The 18,902-nt window shown below is 38.8% G+C and overlaps 1 protein-coding gene across 1 annotated transcript in view; it reads right to left on the reverse strand.

Moving 5' to 3' along the window:
• The window catches only part of SLC25A36 (solute carrier family 25 (pyrimidine nucleotide carrier), member 36), a 33,528-nt gene that overhangs the window by 14,395 nt on the left and 231 nt on the right, over window positions 1–18,902 (reverse strand). Inside the window, exons 2-4 of the mRNA XM_010568267.1 lie at window positions 8,892–9,062; window positions 4,150–4,227; window positions 1,317–1,417 (exon numbers count right to left, since the gene is read on the reverse strand). Of these exons, the coding sequence (XP_010566569.1) occupies window positions 1,317–1,417; window positions 4,150–4,227; window positions 8,892–9,062 (350 nt within the window). The remainder of the gene's footprint in view (window positions 1–1,316; window positions 1,418–4,149; window positions 4,228–8,891; window positions 9,063–18,902) is intronic.

The raw sequence follows: 18,902 nt of genomic DNA on the forward strand, positions 1-18,902 counted from the left end.
GAAGACAATTCATTTTTCCTGGATTAACTAACTGATTAGGATGAACTTTTCATGAAATCCCCTTCCATCCCATTCCCCATGCTGTTCACCTACAAACAAAACATGCATTTCCAGGTGAATAAAAAATACTGCATCATCTGAACTTTATTTTGCTCATTTAAGATAAAACAGCTCTCCTTACATCTCTAAGGAGATTAAAAACTGCCATCGCATTTTTCATGCGCTAGAGATGAGCATTAGTGTGTCATTTAAGTATAAAGCTAATATCACTTAAATTTTCTATGCTATGTAACAATTCCTTTGTATCAGATTATTAGCAAGTATTAAATAGAAAACCAATCCTATTCACTATTCTGACATCACCTTCGGTAGTCCATTCCAGATTGCTAGTATTCACATTATATACACTGGTTGTAAAATTTGACAGGAATTAGAAACTTCAACAGGCTACCATAAAATTGTCAGAATTCATCTGTGAAGTGTCTGACCTATACAGAAAAACAAACTTTTGAAAATTAGTTTTTGTGTAGGAAGGACACAGGCAACAATAGGTAAAGTGTTGCCAGCCCAAGTTTTGATCTCCCCAGCACAAGTCCATGATCATAACTCAGCTCAGTTGCCTTTAACTCTCCTTGTTAATGATCCCAAAGCACAGAACATACAAATCAAGCAATAAATATTGGTAGCTGCTAAAATATACCAAGGTTACACTGCAGATTCAAAATAGGAATTTATTTCCAGAGATGAAAATATATGAAAACTATGGAAATCCGCTCTTCTACGTCACTTTAGTGGTAGAGCAAACTTCACACAGACTGGTATTTGAACAAAGGAAGAGAGAGTGTTACATATAATTTATACAAATATCTATAGGTATATTTCAAAAAGACAAAAATAAGTCAGATATACAAAGCTGTAACAGAAAGTAATGGTAAAAAAATACATCAAAAAGCATTAAACCAGAGTTCAGTGCAAACAACGTTTATAGCTTGCAGAGCAAAAAGTTACAAAACAAAAAGTTTTGAAAGTATTCATTTTACATTTCACAAATTTACAAGTGAAAAAGCAAGCATGCAAGTTTTCCTAGAAAAGACTATTCACACACACAAAGATCTTTATTAACAGTAAGTACAAAGTTCTATGCACATATTCTCCAGATTGCTTGTTTAATGAGAAGCCAAAGGTAACCACTACAAAAAACATAATCATTCAATCACTGAACATTTTCTGTTTTGGTTTTGTTTTTCCACATTTATTGCCACCTCTCATTTGTAGATGCGACTCTAGAATTAAGCTAAAAAGTTACAGATCCTTACCTGCCACACCAGCTGAAATCATGTGTACCTGGGTAGAATCTGGATTGAAAATACTGTTCAACTTTTCCTTGCAGTTTGAGTAAGCAGCAAAATATATCGCTCTAAAATTAGAACAAAATCCAAGTTATGTTACATTTTCTGTGTTGATACCCTTATGAGCAGTGCCATTAACTTCACTAACTTAAGATGATCTTGGTTCAAGTCTTACTTCCTCAGTAAAAAACTACTCAAGGAGTAACTCTTGCAAAGTAGTGGGACTATTCTAGGAATGGAAAAGAACAACAACAAAAAAACCCCCATACTTTACAACTTTTTCTTCCACAACAGCTCCAATTAACAACTAGTGAGGAGAAGGATAGATAATTAGAAATATGGCAGTGATTTTTGTGACTCCAGGAAGTTTAGCCACAGAAGCAAAATACTGCTGAACTGAGAACTGAAGTTACAGTATTCTGTATTTCTTTAACAACAGATCAAATTTGTTCTAATTGACCTAAACTTACTTCAACAGCATTACAATTTCAAGAGAACTAGCAAGTATGTATCTTTTTTTAAAAAAAAAAACAAACAGCACACTTAAATATTTTATAATATTATTCTAGCATTTAAGATGCAAGTATTAATAACTTGTAGTTATAAGTATTTATATTTTAAATGCTAGAACAGCTGCAAAGCTGGGATCCACATTGTTTCTTTAGCTCTGTATTTAGAATAGACACAGATTTTTTTCTTTGAATGAACCACAAAAAAATTTGAAAACTTGTACTACAGTCAAGACTGGGATGGTATCAAAACAAAGCTAGACATAAAAGTCAGCATGCCAATGCCATATATTATAGAAAATGCTTGTTTTCGCTCATTAAAGCTAAGAAACTTACTTTAAGCATATCTAAAACTCACATTTAAGGTTGTAACTCATTTTTTATTTAAACTTAGACACCCCTCTACAAGAGAAAAAATGAACATGCAATTTTTCATGAACAGAACATTAACCTCATTAGCTGTGCAAACATGTTTTTCTTTATTATAAAAAAGATGAAGTGCTTGTTTCATGGGTGTAACTTCTAAAACAGAATCTGAACTCAGTTAAGTATACTGGATGTGTTATGAAACACGCTTCTCTACAGCTTGTTTAAACAAAGAGCTGCTGTTAAATCCACTTAGCTAATGCTTAATTGAAATGAAGTACTGGATGAAGACCGAGTCTGCTCATGGGGAATGAGGATGTGCTTATTTATAAGACTTCACACATTTTATCAAGTTGACATTTGGGGGTAGGGAACAAGCAACGTATTTCACCTGGGGGAAGAAGGGAAGGGAATTAGAAAATGTAACATAAAATTGACTTGCAATTGAGGATACTTTCCACTGAGGATAGTCATGTATAAAACGGAATCCATTGCTGTATAAAAATTGATATTACTTTTTGAATAGCAATGTTGAACATTCAGACCAGACTGGACAAAAGCACAGGCTCTTCAGCTTAGGAAGTGCTGATACTCCACACATGTCAAGACAAAGAAAGCTACTGGACTTACTTCAGCTTCTCCAAACAGCAATGCTAAGTTAGTGATCAGAAAATACCTCAGGTATTCCTAATTCTTTAAAAAAAAAGTGCTAAAATAAAAGTAGTCCAATTCCTGAATTATGTTTTTCTCTTATTCATGCAGAGGGTCTACAGAACACCTCATCTTTCAGATCTACATAGAAGATAATCAATGCTGAATGGAAAGTCCAATTTAATAAAATTTTCCAGAAGCATCTAAAGACCTTAAACCAGAAAAGTTAAGATACTCTCCAGCTGGGTGTGCAGGAGACAGGAACATCTCCTCTTCAGACCAAAATGAAAGAAAAAAAAAGGAAAGCGGGGCACTAAGTCAAGGCAAGAATAAAACCTTTGTGGAATATATTCCCTCTGCATAAAGACTCTTCTCAAACACAATAAAAATGGGCCAGAAAACAACTATAGCCTCATCCAGAATTAAGTAGTTATATTAGTCTTGCACAGCTTTGTTTCCATACTCTTCCTTACGTATTCTCCTATTTTTGGACTGAACTTAGGCTAACACTTGTATGTAAGGATCAATTCAAACTCTGGCATAATCTGCACCTCGCTCTGACTGCCAGCACCAGCCAAATAGCTAGAGCACGTGCTGATGCAGAGCAACTGACAGCAGCAACACCACTGCCAATTACATCAAATTTACGTCCTTGTCCACTGCACTCCCTGACACTGCCCCAGTACCCTTTGGAGTCCAGCCCACTGCTAGATCTGCTTTCTCTGGGACAACTGGTAAGTGTGTCATCCTACCAAGTCTTGCCCTTTTTGAAGTTTCAGAACAGGCTTCCTACTGCAAGGGGACAATAGTCTGTGTTTCATCAGAATTCAGGAAAAAAGACCCAGTGCTTTGAGGCTACAACCACAAAACTGCTTCCTGAAGATGATGGATTAACTGACAGCTAAATCTACCTTTGTATTTTCAAAGGTACAAACTTCCTGTTTACATATGCAACTCACTTAAGCATCTTCCTTCTTAACTGGACATAGCTCTGCATAAGGGATAGTACACAATAGTAAATACTATTATAATAGTATATAGGATAGTAAATGCTGAGACAGTTGGTGCAGCGATGTGGGACTGGAGCTGTGGCATTCACAAGTGGCTCAATTTCTCAGACAACTATATTACCCCAGGAACCAAAGGTTATTTGCTATTAAGTTATTTACAGCTGCAGAGGCAAAACTCACTTCAAATAAACCTTAAATCCCTTAATGTACAGCAACCTAAGTTTCATCAAAATTATTTCATTTACCATACATGTTTGCACTTACCTGGAAGGAGCAACACCTACTAAATTAGGACCCAGCCCTCTAAATAGAGAACGAGGACCTTCCTTTTGCAAGATCATCCTAGAAAACAAAAAAGTGACAATACTATAACATTTACATTAAAATGAAGGAATGCACTGACCACCATAACTACATCATTTTAAGCTTTACTCTGTGTAAAACTTGCACAATAACTCACAATGCAATCCTAACCGCAAAAGATTAGTCACTTCCTAGAATCAGCATAAAATAAAATTCTATTATTGCTTGACATGCCATAGGAATCCAGGAACTAAATGCATAAGTAAAGCCTTATGACGTCAGTACAGACTTTCCTCAAAGATAGGAACACATACATACATGGAGTTATCTGTCACTATGAAGTTAAAGAAAGTGTCCTTTTATCAGGGAGAAAATACTAAGCATGCAAATGTTCACATTCGTGTAGGTTGTAGATTGTTCAGGCGACAAAAATATTTGATTCTATTCTACATTTCTTTCATCATCCTTTAGCTCCCAATGTTTGGGAGCTTTTTGGGGTGGGAAGGACAGGGGGTGAAGGCCAAGAGAGGAAGAGAGGAGAGAGACTTATGAAAGTTCAGTTACAGCAAGTCTTATGCCTTCTGAGAGCAGCTCAGGAAGATGTTAGCTCTACTGCTTATCATGCCCAGCCAGGGACATCTTTCACAACCTATTATCTACTCTTCTTAAAATGACAGACACCTCAACATGGCTTTGCATGTGCTACCCTGCTTTGATTCTACAAAACTCCTAACAGTATGCTACATGAAGTTACAGTGAGAAGTTAGAGGAAAGCAGCCTTTCAGATACAAGGTCCTGCCTTCCCCATCCCCATAAATGATTTAAATCCACTAAGCATTCAACTAAGAACCCATTCTCAGCTTTATTATTTCTGTGCAATAGAGTGATTATTTTGCCTACAGTAAAAGGAAATGGAAACCTCCAATGTGAGAAAGTTGCCCTTCCTTGAGGCTGGCAGGGATACCAGTTCTGAAGTGTTGCCTGTGTGCTCCTACCCAAGCACTGCTGCTGGGCTGTGGAGCCAGTGGCCTCTCTTCAACTCATTCTACAAAAGACAATCCTTACCTCCCCATGCAAGGTAACTCACTTAAGTTTGAGATTAACTGAAAAAGGAGTGTAACCTGTGCAAAGAGTCACAGCAACAGCACAGCCCTAACATCTTGTGGTAACAGGTCCACTATAAACACAACTCTGGAAAGACTCCTTGGGTGGCAGGGGGGTGTCACCTACCATCTCTGTGGGATTTACAGAGAAACATAGGGATACGAGCAGTGAATTGAGACCTCAAAAAAAGGCATTACTAGCACTTAAGTGTTTGGAATACCTATCCCATGTAACTGTGGTTTTTAGAAAGAGTGGAAAACCATTATGCAGCAAGGTACACTGGCACAGTAAGGGGATATCCACTAATAAATATTCAGTTTTAGTAAGATCAATCTGTCCAACAATCTAGATGCTAATCAGATATGGTATTTTAAAAAGTATGGTAGGACATGGGAGGAGAAACAAGGACTATGCATCCCATCACTGCAAACTGCTCTAGCAATTGCTTTAGAAGCAGATTTAAAGTTAATTCTTAACTACTTCACTAGATGTTGCAAAACAGAACTCTGTGCTTATAGATTTAGAAACACCAGCCAATACATACAAATAGTTCTGTATATTTCTTCTTCAGAGACACACACAGGTTAACAACAAGTCAATTACTCAAAGCAAACTACCCTTGTATAAATGGTTATTTTGTTTGGAATTTACTATCCAAACACATGAAAACCATCTATAGCACTGAAGGAGATTCCAAACCTATTCTGATTTCCAGCAGCTGATTCACCACAGTTCTGCTGCTAAATCAAACTGAAAGTTTGGATTTTTTTTTTCCAGTAAGCAAAAATAAAATGGTGGTTTTGCACAATTACCATCACTATTTAGGAATGCTGGCATATAACATGTCCAGCAACATCTTAGCTTTGCATCCATAACAATTAGATATGATTTCACTATGTGGGTAGCATTGCTCCACAGCAATAATTGGAGTATTGAACACATACTCAAAAGCACTTTGGAAACACAAATTACTTAGACATGTCTCACCCTAAAAGCATTTCTAACACTTACAGAAGAAATTATTAAAAAAGTCTTACCATATTCCAGAGCTCAGCATGGGCACAGCGTCAGATTACAGCAAAGCTGAACACAATTAACATGATCTGCATCCACTTGGAACGCTAGTTAAAAATCACTACCACCACAACATCATGTGTTGAACATATAACACATGCATGTATACAAAGCAGCAGTAACCTCAGTGTCTTAAGAGAAACTTAGGAGTGAAGTGTATCAGGTCTATTTGTTTCTTCTGGATCTACAGTGTCCCAAGACTTGACAGAGCAACAAAGAGTTACAGAAAAGTTGCAGCAGACAGGATTATAATGGTGGTAGTTACTGACGCTCTTGTGCATTCACAGACACCAGCTGGAGGAGTTCCAGAGCCTACACTGAAAATAAGACACAAACTTTTTGCATTAAAGAGCAGATCCCAGCGCCTGCACTGTTTATTGAAAGCACTAAATGGCAAATCCACGGTTGGAAAAGCAGCACAAATGCTCCACATGGCCTTAGCTGACCTGCTTGTGTCACATGGGGAAGCCTGCATTGGGAAGCCAGTCAGATTTCCATCATCAAGACCTCAGGTTTAAACTCAACAAGATTAGAGGCATTTGCAATATGATATACACCACAGATATTTAAGAATAAGGGAATTTGCTTTTGTTGCCAGAGAATGCAGTCACCTGTACCCCAGTTCTGAGTTTGTTTCCTGACAGAGATGCCTTTGAAATCACCTCTGTTGATGCTTAAGATGCAGAAGTGATTCCACAACCATCAGTTAACTGAAATTCTGACATCATTTGCCTGATTCACCCTGCTTTTAGACTGAGTACTGTAAGCTTTGGAACACTGTACTGAGTTTGATATGAGAAGAGACAACCAAACCCTGACACCTACGAGTCAGAAAATATCAAGTGACAGTAAAAGCATGAGAGTGACAAGAGGGATCCAGTTTGATTTCCCCATTAAACAGCCCTAGTCCCTTAACCAAGAATGATTATGTCCTACACCTACATATTTTTATTGTCACAATCCATTGCCATGTCATTCGGGATTTTTTTTATATTTACTGTTATTTAAAGACCTTGAAACCCAGAAAAGTTACTTGGCATCTCAGTTGCTTGATACTAACCTGGAAGAAAACACCTCTAAGCAAAGAACAAAAGCAGCAGAAGATACACATTCTTGTATCACAGATAAACAAACAACAGGTCTAAGAAGCAGATTTAAAAAAACAAAAACAAACAAGCCCTACAAATGAAGTTCATCATGGACTACCTCTACCTCAGTCTGAATTTGCTTCCCGAGAAGACCAAGTTATTTTAGGTTTTAGGGATGGGTTTAAAGCATAGCAGGCTTCTAGCAGAGAGGCGTGAAACAAACATCTGTTCATCCTGGTATTCATTCAGATACATTTCTAAACAGAAGATAAATTCATAACCTAACATTCAGGGAAGAAGCTGAAGGGCTCAACTTCCATCAAGAGAAGCCAATAAGGCAAGTGTTTTGGATGAAAGTCTCCGTCCTTGTCACAATCTGAGCCCTTCCTTCCCACATACCTATTCCAAACACGTTCACCCATCAAACTCTTATATGTAAAAAGGCTCCAAATCAGAACTTCCACAGTAAGAACTATATTCCATTCAAGGAGCTATTTGGGTACAACCTCCATTTAAGCAAATCCTATCCACTAACCAGATTAAGCCTAAATCCTACACTGCAGCTGCCAGAAGGGGCTCTCTACAAACTACTTCTCACTGATTAACTGGGGATAGAAGATAGCTGGTCTGAGTCTTATCAAATTCTTTCTAATGCAAGAAGAAGTAGCAGGTTCTTTCTGGAGGAAAACCCCGCTCATTCCCAAATACTGAAGGTGCCTCCCTATAACTGGCTAGCTTGAGTCTCCCAGAGTGAAGTGAACCCTGCCTGTGGTCTTTACTAGCAGTCTAACTGCGGCCATAGAACTTTCCTGCTGGCTACTGAACATCACAAGCACTGGTGGCAAGGAGAGGAAAGGCAGTCCCCATTTAGTGAGGTGCTACGCAATCAAAACATCCCAGATCATGGCAAAATCTGACCTTACCTATCTCTTACTAGCTCTAAAAAACTGTTACTAGTCACACATCCAACAGAAGATACCAAAAGGTAGGAAGGGTATGGAGTGGTGAAAGTTGAGAGAGACTAAGAGAAACTGAGTTAATTTTCATAGGGCTTTTTGCCTCCATATTCAGCAACATCTACAATTTGGACACTAAACAGTTTAAAGAGTCTTATACTAACACTTTTTTAGGATGAAAATAGAGTCTGGCACTTAAGTGTTACAGTGCTCCAAGTGAGTTTTGTGGACGTAGTTTGGAGCTGTGAATTGTGCAGAGTATACATGCTCTGGCTAATTCAAGGTACAAACTCAAGTATGAAGGGCATATGGAAAAGTGCAATGTGAAACAATTACAGTTAAAAGGCAAAATATGGGAAGTCATTTCATGGTAGCATCATGACAGACATAAGAGCCTGAATCCTTCATACAGATTCATCCAACACACCTCTCTTCCTCCCTTCCCCAAATGAATGAAAAACCTGGTAACATGTACACTCACTTCAAACAATGGAGAGGTCCAGGAGAAATTCTAGTTACTCTATTGATGCTAGCACCATTCACAGCATTGAGATGGACTTCAGAGATGTAGAGAGTGACAGAGGAGGACTGCAATCGTGTTTTCACAACTTCCAGTGGACATGTCAGAATTGCACCAACAGTACCTCCACATCTGCAAAAAGAAATAGGATCATCACATTCTTAACTGCAAAGAAACTGAAGGATACATTCACATATAATTAACATTATACTCAACACAGTCAAATTGCAAAAGGTGAAGAAACAACTGGAACATGTGTGACAATGCTGCAGTTATTTGCCCTTTAAGGCAAGCAAACTGTTAAATCAGTTTAACTCCACAACTTGGGAGAGAAAATTTAAACAGTCAAAAATATAGTTTCCCAAAGTAGCAAAGGTGTACAGTCTTCAGTACATGCTGTTCAAATCAGTTCTGGAAATTAGCTCAGTATCTGAAATGTTTAACTTCTTATGGTAAATTTTAACTTTTTGAATGTTTAGTGCACTCCTGACCACAAACAAAGTGCCAAAATTCCTTAAAGGTAGAAAAGATTTATGCACTATGCACACAGGACTACATGTAAAACCTGCGATGTGGCAATTTAATAAAATTAAAATACTTATGAAGACATCTTCAGAACTCCATTTGTATTTTGGGTATTGTACCACGAAAGCAACAATTCCGAGTGTTTCCTGAGTTCTGCCCATTACAGCAAGACAGACTAGATTCTGAGTACAGAATACTGTAGAGTAGAACCTGGGAAGACAAAAGAGCTTTAAGTGGCTAACCAGGTGAAGACTAGCAGATTTTGCTTCAGTCTGCCACTCGTTTCTGTGAACAAGCCAAGGCAAGTTGTGCATAACTTGTGCTGACACTGGAGTTACTCCCATTCTGCTAGAGCAGAACAGAGCCAAGAACATACCGCCTTTTAGCATCTCTGCTCAGAGGATTCTTCTGGTGCTTGTTCATAATCCACTTATTAATATCTACACTCTTATCTGTTTAACTATGATCATATACAGCCTCTGAGGGAAAAATATCAAATCCACAAATTCTGATTCCAAAGACAACCCCAAATTCCTTGACATTACCATTACAAAAAGTGCTTCCCTTGAACTTTTTCTGAGATCAGTATTCTTAACTTTGCCAAATACCCTTCTTAAAACTATGACCAAGACACTATACGCCCCTTTAAAAAAAAAAAGGGAAAACAAACACTAAAAAAACCAAACCTTGATTTAAATTAGGGTGTTAATTAATGCTACTAACAAATCAGTCTGAAACCCACTAACACACAAATACAATTGGTACTAAATTCAAAGGGCCCAGCATTCACTTCTCTGATGCAATAACTAGTGTTTGATTCTGACAAGATAGTCACCAGCTGTTTTGTTGTAACATGAGAGGCTCAAACACCCCTGAAACCTTTAAAAACCTGTAAGACTTGTTTAGTAGTATTTTTTAAATAATGTCTTCCAAAATGCAAAGGAGAGTTCAGTACAAATTAGGAATAATAGCTAAGACTCAAGATCTCCTATAAACTTTCATGGGAAGGCAGTTTTTAGTCTGTTCATTCTTCTACTGCAGAGAACACCGGAAATAATGGTAGTTGTTAGCACAGCACTGCATCATAAAAAAACTAACCTGTTTGCCTGAAGTGACAATACCAAACACCTGCAAAGTAGGATAATGTTTGATGATGTTCACTTAATGTTCCATTTAAACCTAGTGACCTAGAGGTATCCTATTACTAAGCCTAATGGCATCTTGTCCCACCCCTAACACCAACATTAGACTGAAGTCTACTCTCTTCCAAGTTTTAACTGAGGCAAGAAATCAAGTTTCTTTGTCAGTCTGGAAAAAAGTGTTCTCACAGAAGACAGTCTTCCAGTGTACACTGCACACATGCAGTAACAGACTGATACCGCTTTTAGAGTAGCATGTTTACTCTTCTAATGGTAAGCTATAAGTAGACTTTTTAAAATAAGAGTTGCATGAAGAGACAGACTAGATGCGCTAATATTTATTTTAGCCAGCACTGGAAGCAGTAGGAGCCTGTAACATGTTAACATTCATGACATGAATGCATGAGAACCACAGGTGGGCAAACCCTGAAAACCAACTTGACATGGAGCTTTAGAGCTTGAGCATCTTCAAGATAAACAGCAAGTTATTGTGCTTCCTGCAGTTCAATAGCAGATACTGCTGTATGGTAATGTGACTGTGCAGGCAATATAGCAATTCAGCTTTAGAGTTTATTTCCTTTCTTGCAAGCCCTCTGTTTCTGATCCCCTCAAGCCTACTCCCTTTAAGATCTTTCTGCATTTGATTTTGGACAGGTCACATGAGGACTTGTTTTCAAGCAACAGTAATAGCAAAAGAAAGCATGTGGTATGGTTTATATTAATGAGATAAATACTATGGAAGGGGGAAGAAAGGAGGAGGAAAAAACCTGGGCTGCATTCTTCAACAGGGCTTGGAATTTGAAACCTTTAACGCTACTGGCTCCACAGCTATGTCACATTGGAAAAATTTTCCAAAGTTGAAGATTAATGCTGACCTGGAGCTTGTATCCTGCATGCTCCCTGCACCACACCCAAATCACCACAAGGGATGCCTGACTGCAACAGCACTGCTATCAGACATTCACTGTGGATGGGTTAGAAATACTTCATTCAGCAATGGATTACTAGACTACTAGGGAAGAGGGCAGACACACAGCTACTCAATGCTTGTTCTTTTTAAGTCTGCCTACATCAAGCATTGCTCAGTGATAACCAGCTGATGTAACAGCAGCCAGCACTATTTTTACATGCATCATAAGGAAGTAGCAGATCACATGCCTCCCTTTAAGAACTGTGCATCCTTTACCTGCACCACATTCTGTCATTCAAGTAATTTCAAATAATCAGCTCTTGGCAGTTTCTTACTGTTGTGTTGTTGGGTGCTTCTTTGGGGTTTTTTGTTGGGTTTTTTTCTTCTTTAAACAGTTTAAGATGTCTCAACTGAACCTGAGAATATTTTGAATGTTTGCCACTAACTATTGATAGTTTGGATTAAACTTCTGTTTAATTCTCCTCTGTCCCCTATCTTCAAGATCTCAAATTGCTACTTATAAATGAGGAAAGCAGAAGAGTTTTATAGTGCTATGTGGTTCTGTATTGCTTACAAACAAGTCTTTTTGCAAAATACCCAATTTCTACTTCTGTCAAAACGTAATACCTCACTCTTCCAGCCCTCAAAAAGCTCCACATAATAAAGAAAGCATCTGGAATTAAAGAGTGGAAGAAAAAGTCCCCAAATGTTGAGGAAACAGACTTTGCTCAGTAGTCACAAGATCCACTGAGTTTGAACTAAACCACTAAATGAATTCAATAACTATGCACCCTGTACAAATAAGCAACTTCTGCAGCATGCCAGCTCTTCTGTCACCAGCATCAATGACAGTGTATTTTACTTAGAAATTTTTCCGGCCTTGTTTATTTAACACACAAGAAATACTGTGAAACAGCTACTTCTTTGTGCTCCAAGTCCTGGCAGGCCATTAACAGCCAGTCACCAGCTCCAGCTTAGCAAAAGTGTTCCAGACTGCTGCCACCCTTCCTGCTACCCTCCTCATCAGCTCAAATTAAGGGGAGTTTTTTTTAGTTTGTGGTTTAAGACAAATTAGGCAGTAGCACAGTTTCGAAAAATATTTTTTAAGAGTTAGAAAATCACTAGATTTCTTCTCCTCAGTAACAGAGGTGGGATTTTGTAAACTACTTAAGAAATTTCTACTACCTAACACCACACTGGGCTTCAGCATCTCCAGTCATATACTAGGCTCCAACAAATGTGATGTGTGAGAACAAGTAGGTAAGCAAATACACTCCTGCTGACAGTATAAACTGGAAGAAGGGCAAAACCTGAGACACTCCTCTGTGTGAACATTTACAGCAGTTTCTAATGAATGCTGTTCAGAAGACCACTTGCTCATCTTACCTATCCTAAATCTGACATTTGCCTCTAATCAATGTTTACTACAAGCATTTTTCAGCTTTGCCAAGTAAGTATAAGAAAAACTTGCAAAGCTGACTTTCATCAGAAACACCTGATCATACAAGGGCATGAGAATCCACCTGTAGGTCCCAAGTAATCTGAAGGGCAGAAGAGCAAAGATCAGTAGGTAAATCCACAAAAATAAATACACAGTTAAAAAAGGAAGATTAAAATCCCACTACTATTAACACAGTCAAGTCAGAGAATTAAATCTGTAGCTTAAACTGTACAAGAAGGCACAAGAGACATTGCACTCGGTGAAACAGATACAGGGACAAGTAGTTATCGTCTAACTTGCAGGATTGTGACAAACTTAAAACAACAACAGCAAAACTAAGAACAGTTGTCTACTTGACATCTCTTGTACAGAAGAATGTAGGAAGATGGCAATGCTCTCCGAAACTGCAGCTTATTCAAGAGAGCACCCATAAAAAAACCCAACATTTAATTTGATCCTTAATGTGCATTTAGAAATCCATCACCTTACCAGATTAATAGAAACAAACCTGGAACTATTTGGCCTTTAAACTCTGCTAGCAACACAGACACACTATTGACAACTATTTTCCCCAGATAAACGCATACTATTTGTGAGACACTGCAAGGAAAGAAATATGCACGTGCTTCAAAAACCTTATCCTGTTTGGCATTCAAATCCCAGGGTCTATTTCCAGAGATGGTTGCAAAAGAAAACCTTCTTATCTTATTGCAAGTTGAGGGTATCTGCTAAGGAATCACTGCCTTTGTCCAAAGTAGTTGACTATCTTCTACTGTTACCTTACATCCCTGCGAGTAAAAGCAAAGACAGCTCCAGCATGGGTTAGAGTCTCAACTTCAGCCACTGGACTGCCTATAAATGCTCCAAAGCACATTAATATTCCCAAAACTGGCATCAGCTGACCTAGAATTTAAACTGTCAGTGTAAGAATTTTTTTTATTCCTTCAGATAATTATGTAATTTATAAAAATAAAAGATGAGGCCGCACAGCGCTAGCCTCAGAATTACCTTTCACAGTACTTGTAACCACAGCCTCAAAGACTCAAAGATAGTTATCTTGACCCTGTTATCTTGGGTCTACATTCATTCATTCATGTATTTTACCAGCTGTTTCTCTTTCTTGTATGAAAATGAAAGTTCCATCCAAATACTGGCTGCCAAGAGAAATAGCAAGAAAATTGAGCTCAAAATTCTGTCAAAAGAAATAAAATGCAACCCAAACAGAACTCCTTCTAATCTCTTCACCACTTACTGGAAATTTAGGTGCCAAATGTATCAAAAATTTCATAAAGCTGTCTTCTAACACGAGTGTCTTCCATATCAACAGATGAAGTTGCAAGTTCAGATATGAAGTTTAACACATCTCTCTTTTGAGGGCATTTAAAGGCTGTAGCAAGTACAACTTTCAGAAACAGCAAGAATGTGTCTCATTAATCCTGAATTTTCAGGGTTCTCCTGTTATTACACTGCTAAACTTGTACATTCTACACCTTTCCATCTTTAGCATTAATATGACGACTACGAGTACTGGCCACCAGAAACCCCTAGCCCCCTTATTCACCAATCATGGGTTTGTTGCCAAAACTTAGAGAGCGTAAATTAAGCTAACATCCTTGAACTAAAAATACTAATCGCTATTAATACTAATACTAATTGCTATTTCTAACTAACAGCATAAAAATAAAATTCCCCTGATGTGCTGACATACAAAAGTCTGCAAGTGAAAACAGGAAAAACACCACAAGGGGAACAAGCATCACTGGGTCCCACTGTCCAAAACAATCAACATGTACCACATAGCTTCTATTAAGAACCAGGGTAAATAAATATTTACAACAACATTTGTATTAAGTAAAAACAGCTGAAAACATCAGTCATCTAGAAGGAAATATGAGAAACAAAACAGTTTCACAGTTTCTCAAGTACTGACAGCAGGTTTCATGCAATTTGGTAACCTCATGGAACAAAACCCAAGCTATTCAGTGCTTTAAACAAACACTGTCTTATTCTGCATAGAAGAGTATCTGAACACAAAAAATAACCTTAGGTTTGGAAAGGAAAGTACTAACCTTCTTCTATGCCTTACAACAGGAAGAACTCATTCTGAAAGACATCCAGGGTTATGGCAGGAATGCATTTTAGGGTAGAGGGGAGTCCAAGAGCTTGGCAGCTCAGTTATGGCTCAAGTGGCTATTTTCTGAAAAGGAGTAAAAAAAGTCCCTGTCACCCAACTACCTGCTACATTATTCATTAATATCTTCTTAAATAAAAAAAATCCAAGGGTCTTTCACCTTTACTTCATACATTTCAACAGTATCTGATCTTTCTGAAGAATTCAAACATTTATCTTACATATATTTTCTGAATCTGAACTATTTCAGCCACTGCAGGGATTTGCCAAGAACCTCTGTCAGACAGAGTGATTTACATTACAGGTCAGTTTGAGACAGTTCTATAATCGGGACAAACAAACAAGAGACTCTCCCCTGGACTCCCTCACATATTAGAGAACAGCCAACTTCCTGCAAGAAACACCAACAGTAAAGAAAGAATTAAGAAGTAAACCTGAGACAGTCCAACCACGAACTCAGAAAAGCACTAACCCAAAACAGTCCCTCCTCCGCTGAGGGACCAAAGCCCAGGCAAGTTCCCATGCCCTAATGGAAGTTTGTATGGTACAGAATTACTGTCATAAGCTTTCTAGAAATGAAAAATAAATCATGAAAACCTGGAAATTATTTTTGTAGCCAACACCTGAATTTTCATTCAATGTACCAATTATGACTGCAAGCAGGTACATCCACAACATATTAATCTTCCCTATAAAGCAAAACATTAAGGTCTATTACTTTTTTGTTGTTTTAAGTAGTCTAATAACTAGAAAAGCATGCAAGTGTGTAATTTACATACTTGAACTAAAGTCTACATTTCAATCACAAGACTTTGTAATTTAAGGATGCAGAATGTTCAATTGATTTCTTCTTGGTTTGGAATAAAAGCACCCGAGTTTATAGCTGTCTACAGTGACAACAGCTGCTATTTGAGTAGGAGATGGAAAAACAGAAGATACACAAAAAAATCTACAGTTTGATTCCTGAAACAGAGGAGTTTTGAGCAATGCAACCAAGTAGCTCAGAAGATAAAAAACACCAAACAAAAACAAAAAAAACCCAGGAGTTTCACCTGAAACACAATTTTGTATCATGATCCAACACTACAGGCGTCCAGCTAGATCCTGCTCCCACAAGGGCAAGATACTACTAGCAAATGGAGCTGTGGTAACTACAGTTTGTGGAAAGAGAACCTGACAAATAGGGGTATCATGACAAAATATGAGCTAAGTGATTTCAAATGTGTCACAGCATGAAACTAAACTCCAGGTACACTATCAATCCATTCAGGTATGCTCTCTGCACTTACTCTTCAGTATAGAGTGCACAGTAGCAGTTTTGAATACAGCCTAGAAAACTACGCTTAGGACAGCAAAGTTACTGCATAGAACCAATTGCTTACAAATTCTATCAGTTAAAACTACTTTACTTTAAGGAATGTGTTCTTAAAAGTTAGTAACTTTTTATTCAAAAGGAATTCTTCCTTTTTCTACCTCATTTCCTGTAAGTGTGATGCTCTTCTCATGCTATGCATTTTCTGCTTCTAAATGCAACTGCTGTTATTTTTACATATAGAACTTCAGAGAATATCCTATTTAAAAAAAGTCAAGGAGGTCCAAGTAGTATGTGCAGGGAGGGGTTTCATGTAAATGAAGTAGTACTTTGCTGTTGTATTGGCTAATGCATAAACTAATACAGCAAAATCATTCAATAAGCTTTCTTTTCTAGAAAAAAATGCACCACTTGAATTCAATGATGGTGCGAGAAACTACATTAAAGCTATTCCAAAATGAGTACTAAATTGTTTCTTTTTAGACTTAGACTTAGTATTTCTTTGACAAAATATTGGTTGTATTTACAATTAACATGCAGTTATTAAACACAGATGGGATTCTTAAAAACAGAACTACTTGACTAAGAATTACTTTAGAAAAAACAAAACAAGTAGTAACTGCTGAGTAATTCCCTCACCATCACTGCCCCAGTGGCCAGCACTTCTAAGAGTCTACCAAACCTGTTGGAAAGGGATAAGGATGCAGAGATAGGAAAAAAGGAATGAGGGGAAAAAATTACTATAAATATAAAACTAACTTCCAACATAAACCTGCAATGGCCCAGAAGCATTGCAGACAGTTGTTGAATTGGTCATGAAACAACCTAGGCAGCTACAGAAAAACCCCAGGATGGCCCCACCTACATTACTAAAACTGCAATGTCATCAGTTACAATTTCATTACAGAAAGCAGAAATTAAAGACTGAACTTAGACATTACAAAAAAAGGCCAGCAGATTGAGATAGTCCTGTTATTTCCATATAGTCTCTAGTGAAAACTACAGGAAAAAGCTTCCTTCCTTTTTCTTAAAGTTTCACTGAAGATTAAAGATCACTCAGGTGATCTGTAGTTCACCATGCTCACAAAGAAGTCATGAGATGACACTAAATAACTTTTCTACTGCTAAATGTGACAAATATACACCGATAGCTTTGCTGAACTAAGGTTACAGGAAATGTGTGGCTGGCACATGAAGGAACGTCATTCAGCCTTTTCCTCACAGTATAACCCTTGACCCAACTGGCCAGCAGCTAACTGTAGACCAGACTCCTCTGCAAAAAATAGGAATGAACAAGTTGAGCTGAGCAATCTTCATCCAGTCTTAAGTTTCAAGTTTATAAACCTTCTCTACCATTACACATGATTCTGCACAGTAATCTCCCCTGTGCAGAGCTATCGAGTTAAAGCAGTACAATAAGGCAACACTCCTACTGTTTTTCTGAACGTTTACAAGGATGTGAAGTCTGAAGGAAGAGTACACACTACTACATCTTGGGCCTCCAGCTGCACAATCACTCTCCTCTTAGAGTGCCAAAAATTAGGGGGGTGAAGAAGCACCCACATAAACTCTAAGTCAGGTGCATAACACTGCAAACTCACCCAGACCTGCTCAAAGGAAACACTATTATTTTTCCACCTCAAACACCTCAGTCCAGAGGCAGTGAGTTAATTTTGTCAAGAAGGAACACAAATGGAAATCTAAGCCTCAAGCTCTCTCATGGGATGCAAACCATGTTCTCAGTCTGCCACTTCTCCCACTTCAGCACAGCCACGCTCACCACCCAAACGCACTTTTATAGTTAAGCCAAACAGGATCTCCAACTTTCTCTTTTAAGCTAGGTGCTCCTCCCACTCTATCCCTGGAGGGGCCACAAGCTGTGTGACTGCATACATCCCGTGCATTACAAAGCTTAAAAAGATGAAGGGAGACTAACACCTGCAAAGGTACAAGAGTTACCTCAAACCTAACCAAGGCTACATGGGCCACATCTTCATGTCTAGCTATGTTCGTCCCTCTGATTTCTTCTTCATGGGCGGAAAGCTGCATGACCACGTCAAGCCCCACACCTAAAAGCAGTACACAGGAGAGCGCTGAAACGCATTCAAGCAACACGTACGGCGGCATGTTTGGGCAGCCTCTCCAATGCAGTGGGGGAGCCCACGCAGAGGGGGCTCAGCGTGTTTCTCCGTGGAAATGCCAGACAATGGACAAACTCCTGGAATGGCGATCAGAGGGAAGGGGTTATTTTTAGGGGAAACCTTCAACCCCGCTTCCCCCATGGGCCCACCTACCACCCGCACGTTCCCCGTGACAAAACGCAACACCCGGGGCCGAGCCTGACAGGCACCGCACGCCGGCGGCGCGCCCAGGCTCCCAGCGAGGGCCAGGGCCGCCTGACCCGGTGGCCAGAGCGCCGCACAAGCCTGGGCCCAAACGCGCGCAACCGGCCCGGGGCAGGCCCGGGAAGGGCCTCAGGGTGCCGGGCGGTAAGCGGCGCGCCGGGAGCGCCTC

This window comes from Haliaeetus leucocephalus, unplaced genomic scaffold (assembly GCF_000737465.1).
Source record: "Haliaeetus leucocephalus isolate CR32 unplaced genomic scaffold, Haliaeetus_leucocephalus-4.0 Scaffold240, whole genome shotgun sequence".
In the NCBI taxonomy this organism is placed as follows: domain Eukaryota; kingdom Metazoa; phylum Chordata; class Aves; order Accipitriformes; family Accipitridae; genus Haliaeetus; species Haliaeetus leucocephalus.